The sequence below is a fragment of the Aphelocoma coerulescens genome, chromosome 2, assembly GCF_041296385.1.
Source record: "Aphelocoma coerulescens isolate FSJ_1873_10779 chromosome 2, UR_Acoe_1.0, whole genome shotgun sequence".
Taxonomy (NCBI): domain Eukaryota; kingdom Metazoa; phylum Chordata; class Aves; order Passeriformes; family Corvidae; genus Aphelocoma; species Aphelocoma coerulescens.
Window position 1 is genome coordinate 67,720,454 of NC_091015.1, and position 21,851 is coordinate 67,742,304.

A 21,851-nucleotide genomic window follows, 5' to 3' on the forward strand; every position below is an offset into this window, starting at 1 on the left:
GCCTTCAAAGCCACACCCTGGGCAGTCAAGAGGCTACGCCCAGGATGGACCCTGGGTCATGGGTTCTTCACACTTTTATAAGTTTGGTTCATTTGCATATCAGGGTTAATTCTCCAATTATAACTTCAATTAATGATGTAATTACCCCAAGTTTGCTCCTCCTCTCAAAAAGCTTTAGTTTACATATTTTGAGGCCTGGGAGAACAAGGTGTCCTTGAAGTGCAAACCTAGAGAGGATTTGTTACTTCTGACCAGCATGAAAGAACAGTAGCTAACAGGCCATATGACGTTTCAGAGTTGCATACTAGGCAGTACAGGATTTGAAAAATATAAAAGTTAAAACCTAGGCATCAGAAGGAGCAGTGTGACCAAAGTTAATGGGTTTCATATGAAGGAATAATTTGGTTCACTATATTTTTGTGAAATTGAAAGCAGAATGTAACAAGTTTAAAAGGTCAGAATTTCAGTAAAGTTGATACTTCGCAGACTGACTGCTAATTTTGGAACCTTTGTATTTGGAAAAGCAGGGGAGTTAAAGGGAAGCTAGATAATAAGAATCTTACAGTGCACATAGACTTGGAAAAGTGTTAGTTTGTAAACTGGCTCAAGTGGGCCATCAAGTGGCTTCGTTACTTTGGCATACTTCAGAGCAGTATTATTTTCTCTGTCCATTCAGCTTTTAGGCTAGGCTCAAGTAGTGGTGAGGTAGTGAGCTCAGCGTTTATGAAGCAGAACACTGACTTAAAGCTCCCTTTCCCCAAAAGTTGTAACTAAGGATCTTGACTCGAGTTTTCAAGCTGATGTGATTCACATTAACTATCACCTTCTCACGGAAAGGACTACAAAGTTTGAAATGTATGAGAACTTACTAAAATACAAAGTATGGTAGTGAAATGACTGCTTTTACTTGTCCACTGTTGTTGGATGATTGTCTCTGAGGTAAACAGAATTGCCCAATCAAAATTTGTAAAGAAATGACATTTATTATGTGACCGAAATATCGGTCTCAAAGGCCACGATCGAGAAAAGAAGCTCCAAGCCTGGGGTCGGAGCTGGGTGAACACGCATAGATCTGATCTCTATCGCACCAGACCTCCCAAGTTCACGAGTGCTGCTTCGGCTGGTCTCTTCTTATACAGTTCTTGGGCAGAGTCCGAATTAATTCTATTCTTCTCATAATTTTAGCATGAAGTTTTCTTGTCCCGGAGTTGGGCTGCACAAAGCCTTTCCTGGGTCTGATAATTGTCCATCCTGGGTGATGAGTGGGCCATTTCTGGTGATGGAAGGGGCATCTCTGATGATGAATGGGCCATCTCTGGTTCCTGGAACAGGTATTTTTAGTTCCTATTCCTTATCAGATGAGATGTACATATCAGAAGGTGGTAATGAAGTCGTCATGGTGCAAATGTCCCGTCATGGTGCAAATGTCCCGGTGATAAGATCCAACCCCACCTAGGTGGAATCCTCACTTACTGTGTGAGAACTTCTTTTAATGTTGTGAAATTTTTCTCTCAGCCAGGTTGGTGGAGGGATTTTGAAACTCTGTCTCTACATGGTCTGATTACATTCCAGTTTTATACATGATAGCACGAATTACATACTTTCTTTATAACATCTCCAAAGGTGTGAGATGATTTTGCCCTTCAGCTGTTGCAAGAAAAGAAAAGGAGTGTTACCTATTTTTTATCTGGACCATGGTGTGGGTTAAGCTCTTCTGGGTTTTTTCAGTAGGGTTTTTTTTTTGGAGGGAGGGGGGGAGCAGGGTGGTGGGCTCCTTTTTCTTCTTTGTTTCAACAGGTTTAGTGGATTAAAATATGGGTTAATCTGTAAGATCATACTTTATGTGGCTGTGTCCTAGGCACATCCTGGAGTTTCTACTTACAACTGAAAAAAGCCTGCAACTTTTACAGGTTTTACCTGTTGCTGCCAAGTAGAAGAGTGAGCTGGATATTTTTGTGCCTTGCATGTTGGCACAAATAGTTGTCACAATTAATGTCATTTTTCAGTAGTGTATGGTCCAAAGAGTCCAGCTCCTTTCTAAGGTCCTGCTTTTAAAGTTGATCATCAGTGATAGTAAATGTAGGTCTGATCTGGGTGCATGAAAAGATACAAACATGAATGGTCCTGGCTTTGTCATGTCTCTTAGTGAAACAGGAAGCTGCACTTTTACTTTGTCAGTGTTTTCACGGCTATAAATGGCATGGTAGGGGCCTGAACCAAGAAGCACTGATGCTTTGCTTTCTGTCAAATGTATCAGGCCAGTTAATTCTGTAGAAGCTATGAAATTGCAGAGTTATTGATTCCGTTAGGTAAAGGGTTAACAGCTGACCAGTGAACTCTGCATCAGACAATGAGAGGACCATAGCTGAAATATCCAGCGGTCTTGTTTTTAATTGAAGTAAAAACAAGACTGCTTTCATGGGAGGTGCCTTTCAGATACACTTGTTTCTAGCCTGGGAAGAGTTGCACTGAGTGTGTGTTTTTTCTGCAGGTTACATGCCTGGCTGCCAGTGGCTTTTCACTCTTTTTACACCTGTGAAAATGGGGTGTGAAATGCATCTGTGAGTGTGACAGTGATCCTTCTGTCACGCAGTGTATGGTGCTTTAAAGGTGATAGCAACAATCCAAGGCCTGAAACAGGGAAGAATCAAGCCTTGGTCCCTTTATTCAAGCAAGTGCTGTGGAAGGAGGAGTGGAATTTGCTGTGGAAATCCGTTAGATTAACTCATATGCACGTAGTTGAGATCATATTAGAGTGGGAGAAGATTTTAAGCTATTTCAGAAGGAGTGCCCCCAGACTCTTGGTAACTGGATTCCAGTGACTCCTCTGTATAGTCTGGTATCAGGAGAACAGACACACAGGCATGAAAACAAGCAAGCAGATAGAGATGAGCTTGTGATTGTAATTCCTATTCCTCTGGGGAATGCATTAACCTCTCACATTCAGAAGCAGAATCATCTCAACCTGCAGTGTAATTGGGAACCATCTGAGCAAGTTCATGATGCCTTTTCCTGGTCTTAAAATCAAGAGTCATACACGGTTAGAAGGGGAAAAGGGATTTTACCTTGGTATTTATTTTAGGGATCCTTAGGTGTACACGTCCAGGTCATATGCATCAAGATGCACCCTGCCGAGTCTCTCTCTGTGTCCCCCTCTCCCCAACATTTCCCCAACATTGGGTATAACATTGTAGGTTTTACTAATTAGCATATCTATCAAAGATTCCCCAATGAGAGGCTCAAGTGAGCCCCCCTCCCCAAGGAACCTTCCCCTGGATGGTTCTATCTTGGTTTACAGAATGTGTTCTGGAGAGGACCTTGGGGTCTGGGGCACACTGATCTCTAGCTACGAAGCTTCTAAAATGTTTAGTCTCTTAGCTTAACAAACAAGTCCAAGAATGTAGGGAAGACGCACTAGGAATACAGAAGTTGTAAAAAGGTATAACAGGGGTATAAAAGAAAAGGCAAAAATCTTCATGGCTTCATCATTTCCCCCCTTTTATAGACTAACAAAACTCTATCTTGTCTAGTCTCTACTCTACTCTACTCTACTCTACTCTACTCTACTCTACTCTACTCTACTCTACTCTACTCTACTCTGCTTTTACTCGCAGAACCGGTTTACACAACCGGCTGCTCTACAGAAAATTACACAGATAATAACTACAATTACAACTATTATGAATATTTCTTTTACCCAGGACCAGTTTGGTAACCATGAGGTGAGGGTATCAAAAATATGATCAAATTTTAAAGTGTTATTTCTAGAAGCTACTTCATGTAGAATTTGAGTTCCCTTCCAAATTTCATCCAAATCTTTCTTAATTTTTCTATTAAAATGCTAATTAATGGCCAGTGACCCTTCCTATCTAGAGGTGGTAACTGAGTACAGATCCAGCAATCGCTCTTATTAAGAATTTTGGACACATTTTGGACCTCAGTCTTATGCAAATCATGCGGTGAACCCTGAACCATGGTTACCAGTTGGGCAAACAGCAAACATGTAAAAAACAGTTTAGACTGCATCTTTCTGATTTGTATCAGTCTCTGTCTTCTTGGTGATTTCGGGAGCAGAAGCTTTCTTTACCCTGGAGTAGTGAGTCCACGGTCCCTTGCCTGCAACCTTGACCACAGTAAAAGTGGTCAGCAAAACTTGGAATGGTCCCTTCCACTTGGCTTGCAAGGGGTCGCTGTCCCACCACTTGATGTAGACGCAGTTTCCAGGCTGGAATGGATGAGCAGGTGTGTCCAATCCTATTGGTTTGGATAACACAACGAATCTCTGGAGCTTCTGCAAAGTGGAACTCAGAGCCATTAAATATTTCTGCAAATCATTTTTACCTCTCGTGTGAATTTCCCCTGGGATATGTGGAACCTGGTATGACCTGCCATATAATATTTCATAGGGACTGATGTTGTCCCTTGGCCTTGACTGTATGCGGACCCTCAGCAAGGCTGTAGGCAGGGCTTGAACCTATGTCATGGATGTCTCTTGACAAATCTTGCAAATCTGGGTTTTGAGGGTCCCATTCATGCGTTCAACTTTACCACTTGCTTGGGGCCTGTATGGTGTGTGCAGGTCCCAGGCAAGTCCCAAAATCTTGCTAACTTTCCCAACCACTGTTGCAACAAAATGTGGTCCCCTATCTGATGACATTCCCAAAGGAACCCCAAATCTTGGTATTATATGATTGAGCAAAGCTTTCACTACTTCTTTTGCTGTGTTGGTGTGACAGGGGAAAGCCTCAGGCCATCCACTGAAGGTGTCAACCAGTACCAGTATATACCTGCATCCCTCTTTGCGTGGCATCTCAGCAAAATCTATTTGCTAATAATCTCCTGGGATATCTCCTGGTTTTGTCACTCCTAACACAACTCTCTTGCTTGTGTCAGGGTTGTTTTTACAGCAGGTTTCACACTTGCTTGTTACAGATTGTACAATATCAGTCATTCCTCTCCCTATCACTACTTTCCTCCAATGTTTTAAAAGATTTTCTGTTCCCCAGTGGGTACTTTCATGCTCTTGTTGGGCTATTTCCCGAAGGATCGGGGTGGAACTACGACTTGTCCTACTGGGGTAACAGCCCACCCACCTTCTTTGATTTCAGCTTTAAGGAACTTAATTAATTTGTGATCCCTCTGATTGTATTTTGGGGTAGATGATGACAAATCTATCTCTGTGGTACCACTGCAAAAATGCCTTTTTCTGCAATCCCCCTGGCTGTTTCGTCACCAAAATGATTTCCCAGTTCGAGGGCTGTTTTCTCTTTTTGGTGACCCCTGCAGTGCATTCCTTAGGCTTCCAAATGCTCTGTAAAAGTGCAAGAATTTTTTAGCATGCTTAACTTCATTACCTTGAGCAGTCAGCAGGCCACGTTCCTTCCAAATAGCTCTGTGGGCATGAACAACACTGAAGGCATATTTGGAATCAGTCTATATGTTCACCTTCTTCCCCTCAATCAGTTCTAGAGCTCTCATTAATGCAATGAGTTCAGCTTTCTGTGATGACACATCTGGAGGCAAGGCTTTTGCCTCAGTGATTTTATCTGAGGTGGTTACGGCATAACCGGTCATCCTCCTGTTTCTCATGAAGCTGCTCTTATCAGTGGACAATTCTCAGTCTGGATCTTTCAAAGGAACATTTTTTTAGGTCTGGTCTGCTGGAATAAGTTTCCTCTATTGTCTGCAAACAATCATGCTCAGGCACACTGTCAAGTAATGTGGATGATAAAAACATTGCAGGGTTTATCACAGAAGTTGTCTTTAGAGTAACATTGTCCTGTTCTAACAACACAGACTGGTATTTGAGCATCCTGCTAGGGGAGAGCCAGTGTCCCCCCTTTTGCTCCAGCACATTTATCACTGCATGGGGTACATACACGACAATGTGCTGCCCAAGGGTGAATTTATGAGCCTCCTGTATCAGAAGGACTGTTGCTGCCACAGCTTTCAAGCATCCTGGCCAACCCTGGGCTACATTGTCTAGTTGTTTTGAGAAATAGGCCACAGCTCTTCACTGGTCTCCAAGATGCTGTGCCAGTAGCCTCAGAGCAACATTCAGTCGCTCATGTGTAAAGAGTTCAAAAGGTTTAGTCAAGTCTGGCAGCCCCAAAGCTGGGGCTGACATCAAGGAATGTTTCAGCTGTTTAAATGCAGCCCTGGCATTCTCTGTCCACATAATTGTCCTCTTTTCAGCTGCTTTAAGGACTTCATATAAAGGTCTCACTAGTATACCGTAGTTTGATATCCACAGGCGACACCAACTTCCCAGGAAGGCCTGCATCTCCCTTACGGTATGGAGCTCTGGAAGTCAACAGATGGCTTCTTTCCGTTTTCTGCTGAGTTGTCGATGTCCACGGAAAATTTCTAGGCCCAGGTATACTACTGTTTCCCTGGCAACCTGTGCCTTTTCTTTCGAGACCCGATACCCACTTTGGCTCAAAAAGTTCAACAGACTTACAGTGAGCTCGATGCAGTCATCTCGTGTCTTGGCTGCTATCAAGATGTCATCAACATACTGGAGAACTGCTCCTCCTGGTTCTTGTTTCCTCCAGTCCTCAAGCTCCTTTGCTAGCTGGTTTCCGAATATGGTCGGGCTGTTTTTGAATCCTTGTGGTAAAACTGTCCAGGTGAGCTGAGTCTTTCTCCCTGTTTCTGGATTCTCCCACTCAAAAGCAAAGAGTTCTTGGCTATTCTTATGCACAGGAATGCAGAAAAAGGCATCCTTGAGATCTAAAACAGTGAACCACCCTAATTCATTTGTTAGTGTTGTCAAAAGTGTGTAAGGATTCGCTACCACTGGGTGTATGTCTTCTGTTATCTTGTTGATTTTTCTCAAATCTTGTACCAACTTGTAGCTTTTACTATCAGCTTTCTTTACTGGCAAGATTGGTGTGTTGTACCTGGATTCACACTCCACTAACAACCCAAATTTGAGAAACTTTTCAATCACAGGTACCAATCTCTTACAGGCTTCTAATTTCAGAGGATATTGTCTTTGTCTTACTGGTGTAGCCCCCTGCTTTGAGTGTGATACTCACAGGTTCAGCTTTTTTGGATCTCCCAGGAGAATCATTGGCCTACACTATTTGAATGACAGCTTCTTCAACTTTTTAAGAATTTTTCCATGGCATTCTTGTACAAGTATAGCAGCTGCTTCGATAATTTTAGATTCTGGGATTATAACTTTCACTCTCTCTTTCTTTGAAAACTTAATTTCTGCTTCCAATTTTTCTAATAAATCTCGGCCTAACAATGGCATTGGGGAATTTGGCATATACAGGAACTGGTGAGTGACCTAGTGTTTTCCCAATTTAAATTTTAAAGGTTGGAAAAAAGGCCTTGTTTCACTTACCCCTGTAGCTCCAATCACATCTACAGTGTCTTGACTCAGTTTACCTTTTAAAGTATTTAACACAGAATATGTTGCCCCTGTATCAACTAGAAATTTAACGCCATCATTCTCCAGCTTAGCTACAACCGAAGGCTCTGCTGGGGTAGTTACCTTCGGTCTCCGTCAGTTTGTATTTACAGTTAGTTCTGAAACTGGGGGCTTCTTTTCTGCTCGTGATGGACACTCATTTTTCCAGTGCCCCCGTTTTTTGCAAATTGCACATTGGTCTTCAGATAGGGGAAAAGGGGGACCCTTTTTTGATGTGTCAGATGACTTTTCCTTATCATACTTCTTCTTGTAGTGGGGTTTATGATGTTTATCTTTGTCTGCTAAGTCCTTGTTCTGGTATACCTTCCAGGCTACAGTCAACAATTTACTTATGTCCGGTGGCCCATCTATCTTTTGCAGCTTTTTCTTTATGTCATTAGCAGATTGACCTATAAACAGGTAAGCCAGGTGGATCTGCTGCTCAGGTGAGTCAGGGTCTAAGGTAGTGTGTTTTTGTGCAGCCTCTTTAAGCCTATTTAGAAACTCTGTGGGGGTCTCATTTGGATTTTGTTTGATCTCATACAACCTAGCCCAATTCACTGCTTCAGTAACGGCACATTTTAACTCAAGAACCACCCATTTTTGGTATTGCTTCATCTTTTCCATCTGTTCTGGGACATTAGGATCCCAGTTAGGGTTTGCTAGGGGACAGATATCATTAACTGACCCTTGAAGATTCCCAGTTGCAATTTGAGTTTCTATAGCAGATATAGCAGCTTTGTTGACCGTTTCTCTCTCTGTTTTATCCAATAATTCATCTAGCATAACATTTAGATCACCCCAATCTGGGTTTTGGGTTTTCATGGCTATTTCTACACGCATAGCTACTCTCTCTGGGTTGTCCCTGTACTTCCCAATTGAGTTTTTCCACTGTTGTAATTTCTCCGAGAGAAAATGGTACTTTTATATAAATAACTCCTTGATTTCCCACAGCCTGTCTCAGAGGTGCTTCTAATACAAGCTCTTCCCCCCCCCCCCCCCTTTATCTGTTTTGGACTTTGTGTATTTAGCGACGGGACTGACTGCTCTCATTGCTTCTTGGGCTATCTTGCCCCTTCTTCTACCACCCTCCGCGTGAGAACCATCTGTATCAAAATCATCCCATTCGCTTTTAATTGAAATTGGTTCATTGGTTTTAAAACTTGTTCCAGGCAAATGTTGATCAGGAACTGTCTTGCTCTTTGCGGCAGTGGAGGGGTAGGGAGGCAGGGGCTGTAAGCAGCTCCCGTCCCTAGCTCTGCAAGAGCTGCCTGGGTCGGGGCCATCTCATCTGCCCTCAGCTTTAACACTGCCTGTGCCGCAGGGTGGGGAGAGCGAGTGGCTCCTCTTGTCTCTGGCTCGGAAAGTTGCGGCTCTCTGTGTTGGGGAATGCCGCGGCAATTGCCCGTGCCCATTTCTACCTTCACTTCTGTGTTCAGGGTACTTGGGGAAAGGCGGCCAGCCTGCCCCTTCCCCTCCCCCTTCCCTGTCTCTGCCTCTGGGGCGGTCAGGGGGCGGCGGCCAATCCACCCCTTCCCTGCCTGTGGAAAAGTCCGGGGGCGGTGGCATACCTGCCTCTTTTCTGCCTCTGGGGCAGTCAGGGGGCAGTGGCCAATCCACCCCTTCCCTGCCTCTGGAAAAGTCAGGGGGCGGTGGCATACCTGCTTCTTGTCTGCCTCTGGGGCGGTCAGGGGGCGGTGGCCAATCCACCCCTTCTCCGCCTCTGGGGCGGTCAGGGGGCGGCGGCCAATCCACCCCTTCCCTGCCTGTGGAAAAGTCAGGGGGCGGTGGCATACCCGCATCTCTCCTACTTCTGCACTCGCCCTCCGCCCCTGGGGAGGTGGGGGGGGCCCGCGCCGCTCATTCGGCTTGGAGCCGGCCGCCTGCTCCCTCCCCTGCCCCCGCTCGGACAGTGGCGGGGACAGGGGAGGCGGCGGCGGTGGCGGCGGTGGCGGCGGCGGCAGTGGCAGTGGGGGAGCCACTGCTCCCCCATCCTCTGCCCCCACCTGTGCGGGCCGCCTCGGCGGCGAAGTCGGTGGCAGCGGTGGCGGCGGCGGCGGTGGTGGGGGAGCCACTGCTCCCCCATCCTCCCCTGTGCGGGCTGCCCCGGCGGTGGAGTCGGTGGCGGCGGTGGCAGTGGCGGAGCCACCGCTCCCCCATCCCCTGCCCCCACCTGTGCGGGCTGCCCCGGCGGTGGAGTCGGTGGCGGTGGTGGCAGTGGCGGAGCCACCGCTCCCCCACCCCCCACCCCCCTCCTGTGCGGGCTGCCCCGGCGGTTGAACGGGGGGGGGAGACCCCCCCCCCCCACTGCGCAAAGCTGGTGCTACCATATCTGTACCTATCATATCAATTTCTCTGTCTGTATTAGTATATGAGTCAGCTTGCTGCGGCTTTTTTTTTTCTTTTCTCTTCTTCAAAGTCATTTCTATATTATTTTTGTCTACCACATACGCTTCTTCTTTGTTCAGATACATAGTAAAATGTTTTGCATATATTAGTTCATCAAACCTACGTAATGATCTCAATTCTACCATCAGGTCATTAATGATGTTATTTTCCAAACTCCCATAGCAAGGCCAATTTCCTTGACTTAATTTTAAAGTTGGCTAAACTCATGTGGACAGTCTGATCAATTCTTGGGTGTCCAAAGTAGTTTTTCGCCTGTCAGCCATCTCTAGTGTTTTGTTATCAGCTCTAATGGGCTGTTAGGAGGGACTTTTTCATTCACACCTCCCATGTTTTCTCACAGACAGGAAAACTCTGCCAGAGGAAAGCTCTTAACTCTGGAATTCAGCCTGCAATCTGGCCTTGGAATTCCGATTTCCAGGCAGTTTATCTACGTTACTACACAAACACTTCAGAACAGCACTTTAAAATACTAAAAAGCAACTAGTTTTATCAAGCAGTAAATGCGCGCGAAAATCTGGTCTCAAAAGGATTCGAACCCTCAACTTCCCAATGTCCCAACCAACCAACCAAGCAACCAAACTCTGAGCCACTCCTGCGGCTGCATAGGGTGCAGCCTCTGGGCTCTTGTGGACTCCACGGAGGGCGTCCCCTCCTTTCCACAGTTCGCAGGGGAAAAGTTTAAGCTTTCCCCTTTTGTGGGCTTTATGCCCCCAGCCTTTCCAACCCCCTCGGAGATCTCCTTCCCTAGTGCTAGCACTGTCTCAGTAGTACTGATCTCCTTTTCACTCACCTCTTTCCGTGCTTCTGCCTTTCCGTGCTGGGTCCTAAAGTCCTGGTCACAGTTTTAGATTGTTGCTCCGGCCCCTCTGTAATTTGCCGGCAAAGAGAGGGGCAAAGCAAGATGTGTTCCAACCCAAGACTGTGAGTTTAAAGATCTTTAGGGTCCCTTCGTGGTCGCCAGCAACTGATGCCTTTTCCTGGTCTTAAAATCAAGAGTCATACATGGTTAGAAGGGGAAAAGGGATTTTACCTTGGTATTTATTTTAGGGATCCTTAGGTGTACACGTCCAGGTCATATGCATCAAGATGCACCCTGCCGAGTCTCTCTCTGTGTCCCCCTCTCCCCAACATTGGGTATAACATTGTAGGTTTTACTAATTAGCATATCTATCAAAGATTCCCCAATGAGAGGCTCAAGTGAGCCCCCCTCCCCAAGGAACCTTCCCCTGGATGGTTCTATCTTGGTTTACAGAATGTGTTCTGGAGAGGACCTTGGGGTCTGGGGCACACTGATCTCTAGCTACGAAGCTTCTAAAATGTTTAGTCTCTTAGCTTAACAAACAAGTCCAAGAATGTAGGGAAGACGCACTAGGAATACAGAAGTTGTAAAAAGGTATAACAGGGGTATAAAAGAAAAGGCAAAAATCTTCATGGCTTCATCGTGTGCGGCGATGAGATGCCTGTTGCAAGTGAGATACTTTGTCAAATGCTAGTTTCTGGAAATTTGTCTGCTTTTAGCCTAGTCAAAGTTGAGTTGCTGGGGAGGTTCTAGTAGTGTTCATACATACAACATCAATTTGACCAACATGGGTTTGTGCAGCCAGCTTTTCTGACTATGTTTGCACCAGTATGAAGATGACTGTAATGTAGCTGATCTAGTAGATAAATACATATTCAGATTTCTGTAGCTCTTCTACACTAAACGTTTCTGCAGTATTTCCTTAAAGTTCATTTTTATGGCTGTTATGAATATAGTTGAAGTAATGATATAGTTAAAAGACAGTTTCTGTTAAAAGGCAGTTTTCTGTTTCCCTCATCCAGTTAAATGTTTGTTCTGTACAATGTGTGCTATGTGATAAATTCACATGGTTTATAGTCAGGGCACTAATTTGCAGATTTTCTTAGACATACCTTTTAAGTAACTTGCACACTCCTCATTTCAAGTAATAGGAGAACCAAGCTCTGCCATGAATTGAAGGGAAAACAATATTCATTTAGACTTATTTCAGTGGCTTTTTACATTAGAAAGGTTTCCTTATGGAAAAGATGCATTAGTGTGATCTTAAGTCTTTGTAGGAATGGAATTGTTCCATAACTTACTTGGTTTTGGTTTTTTTTTTCCCCCTCCCTTATTCTTTGGAAGTGTATCAAGTTAAGAGAGAGTAATTAGAGATTGTTTCATCTGTGACTGTTGTATTGGGTTTCAGTCCTGCCAGTTTTGAGGTCAGTAGGACTATTCAGGTGAATGAAGCTATTCAGATGCATGGGCATTTGTTGTATTACAGTCTTCTGTCATGGAAAACAGTGTGGTTGAGCCTGGACCTGTGAATAGGTGTTGACATTTTTTATACGAATCCAGAAAAATTAAATGTAATCCCCATTAGAGCTTGACTGGTTATTTAAGTATACCTCTAAAAACATGTGAAACTGTTCCTGTATAAAGCTCTGCAGTAACAGCATCCACATTATTCCTCATCTAAACGCATCTGTTTACCTATGTCCTGTAGTATTTATGTCCACTATAATTAACTTGAACATATTTCAGATTTCAGTCAGTTTAGAAACCAGTTATGTTAGTGCTGTTTGCAGGCTATTAGAAGATAAAGATTACAGTTATTTTGCTTCTTTGTCTGTGTGGTGTGCACAAAGTCACACCTGAAAACTGTAGCTGTACAGGTGTCATGGTTTAAGCCCAGCCAGCAACCAAGCCCAGTGCAGTTGCTCGCTCACTTTCCAGCCCCTAGGATTGTGGAAAGAATTGGAAGGGTAAAAGAAAACTTGTGGGCTGAGATGAAGACAGCTTAAGAGGGACAGCAAAAGCCCCATGCACAAAAGCAACACAAATCAAGGAATTAATTCACTTCTTCCCATGGGCAGCCAGATGTTCAGCCATCCCCAGGAGAGCAGAGCCCATCACGTGTAATGGTTACTTAGGAAGACAAATGCCATAACTCCAAATGTCCTCCCCTTCCTCCTTCCTCCCCTTGATGTCATGTGGTCTGGAATATCCCTCTGGTCAATTTGGGTAACCTGTCCCAGCTGTGTCTCCTCCCAGCCTCCCATACACCCCCAACTGCCTTGCCAGTGTGGCAGTATGGAAAAAAAAAAGGCCTTGTTTGTCTCTGTATAAGCCAGGAATTGTTGCTGCCTGTTCCGAGCTTCCCTTCCCCTGCCCCAAGACAAGCCAGGACTTGCCTCTGCCATGTGTTCTGAACTCCTTTGTTCCAAGCATGGGCAAAACCAAATGTAACTCAAACTCTTTAGCAGTGTCTGATTGGCCAGTCACCCCAGGTCTACCCCCAGTCCTCCCCTTTCCCCTTCTCTGAATAAAAGAAGGGCACGAGAGGGGGCCCGTGCTCTTTGGCTTTGCAGTCCTTCTGCGAACATCTGTGTGTTTCTGTCTCTGAAAGCTTCTAATTGCAGGAATTAGGCAAGCTGAAGACTATATTTCTCCCTCTTTGCTTCTACTGGTGGTATCAGCTTTGCAGCTACTATTTGCCGCTTTTTGAGCTACTGAAATGCTAGATTGCCCGTGCTACCACTCTAGGCTGCCCGAGGCTTTCTAAAGCATTGAACTATGAGCCTAGCCGGTAAAAAGCTGTAAGTATTTCCACAAGGAATAACAAAAATATCTCTGTATTATCATTACTGTGTTAAGCACAAATCCAAAACATAGCAGCCACTGAGAAGAAAGTTAACTCTACCCTGGCCAAAACCAGCACAACAGGTAAACCATGTGCTTCACTGTGCTCCTAAACTGCCTTTCAGTCCCAGTTGTGTCCTTTTCTCCTACTGTGAGCAGAAGAGTGTGGAGACTGGCTCATTCACCTCCATGCCTTCCCATCAGGTTTATATACACAGTGATAATATACCCCTGAGCTTTCTTTTCTCCAGGCCATACAGTCCCAGCTGTTTGGGACTCAGCTCCTATAAAAGATGTTCCAGTCCCAGTGATGGTGTCTTTGTGACCTTGTGCTGGACTTGTTCAAGCAAGTCCCTGTCTCTCTTGTACTGAGAAGCATGTAAATAGGCACACAGCTTCATATGTAGCCTCTAATGCAAAGCAGGGAGGAAGGATCACCTCCCTTGACCTGCTGGCAACACTTTGTGATGCAGGCTGGGATACTATTGGTCACCTTTGCCATGGGGTTGTATTGCTGGGTCATGGTCAGCTATTGTCCATGAGAACCACCAAGTCCCTCTCTGCAGAGCTGTCTCCAGCCAGTCAGCCCCCAACATATGCTGGTGCCATGGATTATTCTGTCTCAGTTGCAGGAGTTTATATTTCCCCTTGTTGAACTTAGGATTCCTTTTGTCCCATTTCTCCCACTTCTAAATAGCAGCACAACCATCTGGTTTGTCGATGACTCCTCACAGTTTTCTGTTGTCTGCAAAACTTGCTGATGAAACTTCATCCCATTATCCATGTTATTAATGAAGGGTGTTGAAGAGTATTGGTCCTAGTATCAGCCCCAAGGTATAATGCTATGACTTGCCTTCTAGTGGATTTGCTGCAGCTGATCACAAGCCTCTGGGCCCAGATATTCAGCCAGTTTTTAGTAGATCTCACTTCCACTTACCTAACCCTTGTTTTGTCAGCATGTTTATGAGGATATAATGGAAGACCATGATAAAAGCCTTACTAAAGTCAACATAAGGAACATCCACTGCTCTTCTCTTAGCCACTAAGCTAGTCAGTTTATTGAAGAAAGTTATCTCAGTGGATATGCATGATTTCCCCTTTGTAAATTCATGCTGACAACTCTCAATCCTTTTCTGCCATGTGTTTGGAAGTGGTTTCCAGGGTTAGTTGCTCCATCAGCTTTCCAGAGACTGAGGTTAGATTAACCAAGCCTGCAGTTCCCTGGATCATCCTTCATACCTTTCTTGGAGGTGTGAGTGATCCTTGTTCCCTTCCAGTTTTTAAGAATCTCTCCCAGTCATTGAGACCTTTTAATTATTGAGGGTGGTCTTGCAGGGCATCAACCAGCTCCCTCAGCTCTTGTGTTTGTTCAACTTGTCAGGCCCCAGTGTACTTAAATATGTCTGGTTTGTTTTAGTTCTCCTTTGTTTAGTCCTCGGTATGTTTTGATCCAGATTTTTTCTGTGGTCTCAGGGGCTTGAGGTTCCTAAAGGCCTGTTTTACTGATAAAGACTGATATGAAGAAGGTTATGAGTAGCTCAGTGTCATCTGTCATTATCCACCAGGTTCCCTGCCCCGTTCAGCAAGTGGGCTGAATGGGCTTGTTGGGCTTAAAAAGTGAAGATCATGGGTTGAGATAAGAACAATTTACTGAAAAAAGCAATGAGATGAGAAAAAAAACAGTAAAAGTAACAATACTAAGAAAAGAGAGCGTGATTCAAATGCAGAAATGCTCACTGCAGAGCTTGACCTGAGCCCCTCCTTCCAGCTTGCTACCACCACCACCTCACTGCTCCCTCCACCATGCTTTCTTAATCAGAAAGGACCCTTTTTCCCTGGAAGAGACTCCCTTACCCCACCCCCAGCAATGACATGAGGTGGTATACAGTAACTCCAGGTCCTGGCCATGCCCTCTACTGTGTACTGAAGAAACTAACTCTGTTGTAGCCTGGACCAGGACACCCAATCTTCTATTGGTGACACCCCATTTTCTACTGGTATTTTAAGTGCAAATGGTGCACTTGACTAGATGTACTGATTAACACTGTGGACTGTGGAATGCAAAATATCTTGGTACAGACGGGTCCATTCTCATCTTTAGGGCTAGAGAGTGTGTTCTGGAGAATGATCAAACAATTTGAGTGTTGCAATTCTGTAATCTCTATTCCCTCTGCCATTTGACCTGTTGGATGTTTTCAGCAATAAACATAATTTTGTGAAATAACATCTGCTGCTCAAACAAACAAAAATTCTTCTTTATAATCTTATTAAGAGAAAACCAAAATATTTTATGAACACTTTTTTCAGTACAAGGTTAATAAAAATGCATGTTGTTTTTAAATTTGCATTTACTTTGTTTTCTTTGCTGCAGAATCTCAAAGTTACATGGAAGCCATTAACCTCTCTATGGTGATGTCTGACAGCACTGTGGGCACTAACTCTTCTTTGCTGAGGGCCAACATGCAGTCTGATCCCTCCTTTCAGCACTGTTTTGCATCTTCATGTACTGTTTCAAGTAGCAGTCCTATCGCAGGGGCAGAAAGGTAGGAAAAAGTTCTCCTACTTTATTGTTTAGCTCTCATAATGATAGTTCCCAGCCAACACATTATGCTTTCATCTTCATTGCAGACTGTTTTTCCAAGAACTTTGAGATTGGTTGTGACATTTAATGTTGATGTTGTCCATCGTCTGGATTTTAACACATACACAGATATTACTTTTATGTCAGGGACACAATTAGCTTTGAAGATAAGTGAGAAGACAAAAGGAAATATAATTTTATAGCTCAGTTATGTTATTGTGTGCTAGCACAAGCTCATATATATTTTTCTGTGTGCTTATCTGGGTTCTCTGCTGTTTTACTTAAAGCCGTGTCATGAAATTTCACATTGGAATAAGCTGTATATGAGAGAAAGGGAGCACTCTTCTCACTGCAGACATGTGCTTCTAGTCAGTAAAATTTCAGTAGATTTGCTTTGGTAGTATATAGCCGATTTCCTTTCAACTGCTCAGCAGGCTTAGAAACTTTATTGTTTTATAATTATATTGTGGTAAACATGTAGAGCTCTGGACAAGAGCTTGAATAGTATAAATTTACAAAGTAGTCCTTGTCTAAAGGAGCTTACAGCATAAGCTAAGAAATGGCAAGAAACAGCGAACAAACAAGGAGTCCCTAGTTACTGTTAGAAGGTTCAGAAGAACATAACAATGCATGATCAGTCATTAGCTGTGCACTATATTAACTCAATAGACAAGGTGGTACATAACACCTAATGAAGTTACCTTCTCTATCACTCTGCAAAAACATTCCTTTCTGGCTAATTATCCTATTCTCATCCTTAGCTATTTGGCTCCTTTTTCACAGTTAAGTATTTGAGAATAGTTCTGGGTGGAGTGTCAAGAGTCTCAATGAGTACTTCAAGTATGTTGTTACCTATTTATCTTTTATTTATCTTCCAATCTAATTGGTTTCATTTTCAGTCAGTACTGAGACTGTGAAAGAATGTTTTGGTTTTGTGATTATGAATGTGAACCATGAGACTGAACAAAATATGTTGGTATTTGCTGCAGAGGAGGCAATGTAACAATTACAAGTGGATATGTATTAAGAGCTTATCAGGCAATTCAGTCATTATCACGTTTACATTCCTACTTCAGACTTTATCTAGAAAATTTTGTTCCCTTCTTTCTAAATATTTTTTCTATAATTTTTTATTTCACCTAGCAGATAGCTACAGCTCTAGAGGTTTTTTTCTTGCAGTGATGTCTTGTTCAATTTGCTTACCTTCCATTTCTTTATGGCCCTTCTAATTTCAGCTGTTTAAATCTACTGGCATCCATTTCCACCGCTCCCTTTTAATTAAAAATCCTTTATTTTTTGATACATGTCTTATGTCAGCTCTTTTCCCTTTGCATTTCCCAATGAGTTTGTTCTCTTTAGATTTGATAATATTGGTAATACTTTCCAGCTACAGCCTAAGGGCATTTCATTTTTAGAAGCAAGGAGACAACTTAGACTTCTATCAGATGATTTCATCAGAAGCTTACTTGCTCTTGCTTAGAAGGACTTTTTTTTTATTTTTCACTTGAACAGGTAGAATTGCTACCCAGTAGAAAAACAAAATGTTTACTGTTGAAATATTTAATTCTGTAAATCAGAATTTTTCCACTGTCAAATAAATTAACCACTGGACCTTACAATATAAACTGTATTAAAAGAGACCTGGTCTGCAAGGTGTTCCTTGTGAACTGTGTTCTTATCATTATCATAGTTAGTGATTTATTTTGTGATGGTGCACAACCACCTCCTTAGCCCATTTCTTTTTGTTTTTATTCTGGTGAGCATAAGACACTCTGCATGTAAGAACTGGTGTGGCCATGTCAGGTTTCTTCCATAAACCTCTACCTCTATGCAGCTTTGGCATAAGAAATTGTTGCCTCCTACTGCTATTTTTGAGGCAGCACTTTAGCTCATCAGGACCACTGTATGTGAAGCAGTGCTGCAAACAGCCTCATTAAACGGATTCATGTTAAAAGTAACACCCTCAAACAGAGAGAAGTATTTTTAGCTGTTGTTAATTTAATGGACTGGTTTACAGTGCAAACTCAGAAACTATCCCATCAACATGGCTAGGTGGAGGTGAGATAAGGCAGAACATAATGACCTACACTGAAGAAATTACTGGTCAGGGTAAGGCTGGAATCCCTTGGTCCAGCTGCATTACTTGGTCCAGCATGTTTTCAAAGAGCACCCTGAGATTTTGTCCTGGGTGTGATGTTTCATTGTTTTCAATGATCACTGAAGTATGGGTTGTACAGTAACATTTAAAGGAATGATTTGGCTGTTGTTTCATTTTTATATTCAATTTTTGGCTTTTTTTTTTGACAGCTCTTCTGCAGCAGAATGTCCTTGGCTTGAAAGCAGCTCTAAAGCTTCCCTGTCAACCCAATTTTCATTGGCAAATACCAGGCAGCCGGGCAGTTACCTTGTGCCCTCTGAATTTTCAAGTGCTGTGCAGGATGTCTCTCTCCTGTCTCATTTCCAAACTCCAGGACTGCAAGTTGTCACCCTGAGCAACCTGGAGAGTTCACCATCAGAGCCACACCAAGAACATGCTATCAGCAGCAGTGCCCGTGCCTACCTAAGCTACAGTGCGGGTACCAGGGACAGTAGCTCCCCCCGAGAGGCGACACAAGCTACTTGCATAGCCAATACTAACACATCTAAAATCCTGAGCTCATCAGTGGCAAGTGCTGATGGCAATGACTTTTTGACACAAAACTTTCTTCCAGTGGCCTGTGGACACAACAGCCAGAACAGTGCAGTTCAGCATCACCATGGAGGGAACCAACGTGCTCAACCACCTCTTCCAGAGAAGAAGAGGTCCTCTGAAGGAGAACGTTCCTTTGCCTCTGTGTCACCTTCTTCAAGTGGCTTCTCTAGCCCACACAGTGGAAGCACAATCAGCATTCCCTTCCCAAATATCCTCCCAGATTTCTCAAAAATGTTAAGCCCTTCCCCAGTGCCAGGTAGGTTCTGCATCAGAGAAATGCAAAATACATTAGATTTTATATGAGTTTATAAAAAGAACTTTGGGGATTTTAAAAGTAGAGAGGGGAAAAAAAAGTAGTGGAATGAAAATGGCACAGAGGACTTCAATGTTTGCAGTACGTGGTGCCAGTTCACTGTCTTTGGATGCATTATTCAGAAAACAAGGCTGCAGATTTCTTCCTGTGCCTCCTAAAAGTCAGCTATTGGACAGCCTGCCTTTTCAGCTGTCAAACTAAAATGGACAGGGGTGGAGTCCAATTTCTTTTAAAAAGGGCTGGCTTCTCTCTGCACCATTTAGACTTGTGCCAAGAAAATTTAAAAATGTACATGTGTGTTCACTGGGCCCTATTGAGAAGTTTGTATTTAATACAGCTTTATAACTAAAAGTTTTTAACATTTTATGGATTTTGCAAAATGAAACTTAGAACATGCTTTCAGAGTCTTAGCGTATGGTGTTATATTTGCTGGTTCTAAAACAGCTCAGTTTCTCTAACCCGTCCTAATGATGAGTTTTTTGAGTAATCACGGTGACTGGAAGTTGGAAAGAAAAGTAAAAACACTTTTGTATTTTAAAAAATGTCTTGACTTTTTCCCCTTTTATTTCACAGAAAACACAGCTGATATACATGTGACCGTAAAATTTGTTCAGGACACATCCAAGTTCTGGTATAAGCCAGATATCTCAAGAGAACAAGGTATATCAATTGATATATATTCTGGCATATCCGTTCACAGAAAAGCTAGTTGGTGAAGTCTCGATTTTTGATTCATACCTGATCTCTAAAAGGAATATACAACCTAGAAGGGCCACAGACAACCCCTCTTAGTTTCTTTTGTTGGAAGGCTGAATTTGAGTGTGGAGGGCAGTCAAATAGTCCTGAAAAATATTCAGTTAATCAGACAAATTATTAGCCTAACTGAACTAACTATGAAGTAATATAGATCTACCTGTGGTATCTGCTGCAAATGCTCTTTGTTGTCATTTTTGAATGGCAGATATGCATGAAGCAATACCAAACGACTGTCTGGTCTCCGAAACCTTTTGAGTATAAGTGTACTGTTCTGACATGATCTCAGAATAATTTATTAGCTAGGTCATCACAAAAGCATCCTCACCTATCAGTCGTTTTGTAATCTGAATTTCAATGTCAAGTGACTAACATTATTTATTAAAGTTCACTACCATGGAACAATGCAGATACAGTACATTTATATGTAGATGTATTATTCAGTGAACTGAAGAAAGGTTTTATTACCTATGTGAAAGCGAATACTTAAGAGCACCTGGAGTACTGCATCTGGCATACAGGAAAGACATAGACAGACCTGTTGGAGCAAGTACAGAATAGGGCCACCAAGTTGATTAGAGGGATGGAGCACCTTTCCTGTGAGGAAAGGCTGAGAGAATTGAGATTGTTCAGTCTGGAGAAGGGAACGCTTTGGAGTGACCTGATTGCAGCCTTCCAGTACCTGAAGGGAGCCTACAAGAAAGATGGAGAGGGACTTTTAGAAGAGCATGTAGTGACAGGACAAGGTGAAATGGTTTCAAGTTGAAAGTAGGTTTAGACTGAATATTAGAAAAAATGATTTACTGTGAGGGTGGTGAGGCACGGGAACCGTGCAGTTGTGGATGCCATCCATCCATGGAAATGTTTAAGACCAGGTTGGATGTGGCTTTGGCCTAATGAAACATGTTCCTGTTTGTGGCAGGAGTGTTGGAAGTAGATGATCTTTAAGGTCCATTCCAATCCACGCCGTTCTTCCATGATTCTGTGAACTTACATACTGTCCCTGCAACAGTATGTGTATAAGCGTGCTGGGTGCTTGTTACAATCCACTAATCACAGAGGAGCAAAATGAGTTCACTCTGTGGATAGTGGATAGAACTTCAAGTTTGAATATTCCGTGAAATGAGATTAAAACCAAACAAGGTTAAATGTTGATACCAGAAAATTGATATATTTTATTTAACAGTAAATGAGAGAGAAAGAGAAAGAAAGAAATAGAAAAAAGAGGTTGGGAGTGGGACAGGAAGAGTGACAGGAACAGAGTAAGTAGAAATACAGACCCCTCTGTGGGTCCCAGCAGTGTTCTGTTGGTCCTCTCCATCAGGTCTTCTTGGTGGTGAAGGTCCCCTGCCAAAAAACGTAGAGTTCAAGCGATTAATATAAGTTGGGCCAGGTGGGAATGCCCAAGTACCTCCCCTGAAGGGGGGCAGGTTTGACACTGTCTCTTGCAAGACTCTGGATCAGTTGCATCACTTCACATCATGTGTAGTGCCCTGGTGCAAGGCCTCAGGAATGAATGTGGGGAGTGCTTTGGGGGTTTTTGATGGATTATGACACCTCCTCAGCTGTCCCTCACGTGGATGTCCTGTGAATGTGGCTTTCCCGGTGTGGGGGATTTTACAACTGAGCCAGTTTGTGTAATGGAGGGTGGGTGTTCACTGCCTCTGACCAGAGGTCATGTTGTACGCCCAAAACTCTCCTCCTCCCCCCTTGTTTGGAGAGGAGTTTGTGCAAACCTAGCTGCAGATAAGCCTGTGGGCTATGGCCTCCACCCCAAAGCCCGCTGGGGATGATTTTCAGGACAGCTGCTGGGCTTGGCCCTCCTGTGAATGCATCCTTCTTCCCTAGCCTTATCCATTTCTTCTCAGACTTGAGATGATTGAAAAACAGGATCACTTTTATCTCAGGTTCATTTAGGTGGCTTGACTCACAGTTCAGAGTTTCAGTCAGGAGGCCCCTTCGGGGTGGGCTTTGTTGGTGCAGCTTTGTTGGTGCAGCTTCGTTACACACTTTCGCCATAATGGGCAAAAGTCCTTTATA

At 43.4% G+C, this 21,851-nt stretch overlaps 1 protein-coding gene across 17 annotated transcripts in view; it reads left to right on the top strand.

The window, feature by feature from the left end:
- The window catches only part of TNS3 (tensin 3), a 218,302-nt gene that overhangs the window by 175,331 nt on the left and 21,120 nt on the right, over nucleotides 1–21,851 (top strand). For all 17 annotated transcript variants that reach the window (XM_069007895.1, XM_069007893.1, XM_069007894.1 and 14 more), the window contains 3 exons: nucleotides 15,844–16,015; nucleotides 18,361–19,001; nucleotides 19,632–19,718. In XM_069007895.1, the coding sequence (XP_068863996.1) occupies nucleotides 15,844–16,015; nucleotides 18,361–19,001; nucleotides 19,632–19,718 (900 nt within the window). The remainder of the gene's footprint in view (nucleotides 1–15,843; nucleotides 16,016–18,360; nucleotides 19,002–19,631; nucleotides 19,719–21,851) is intronic.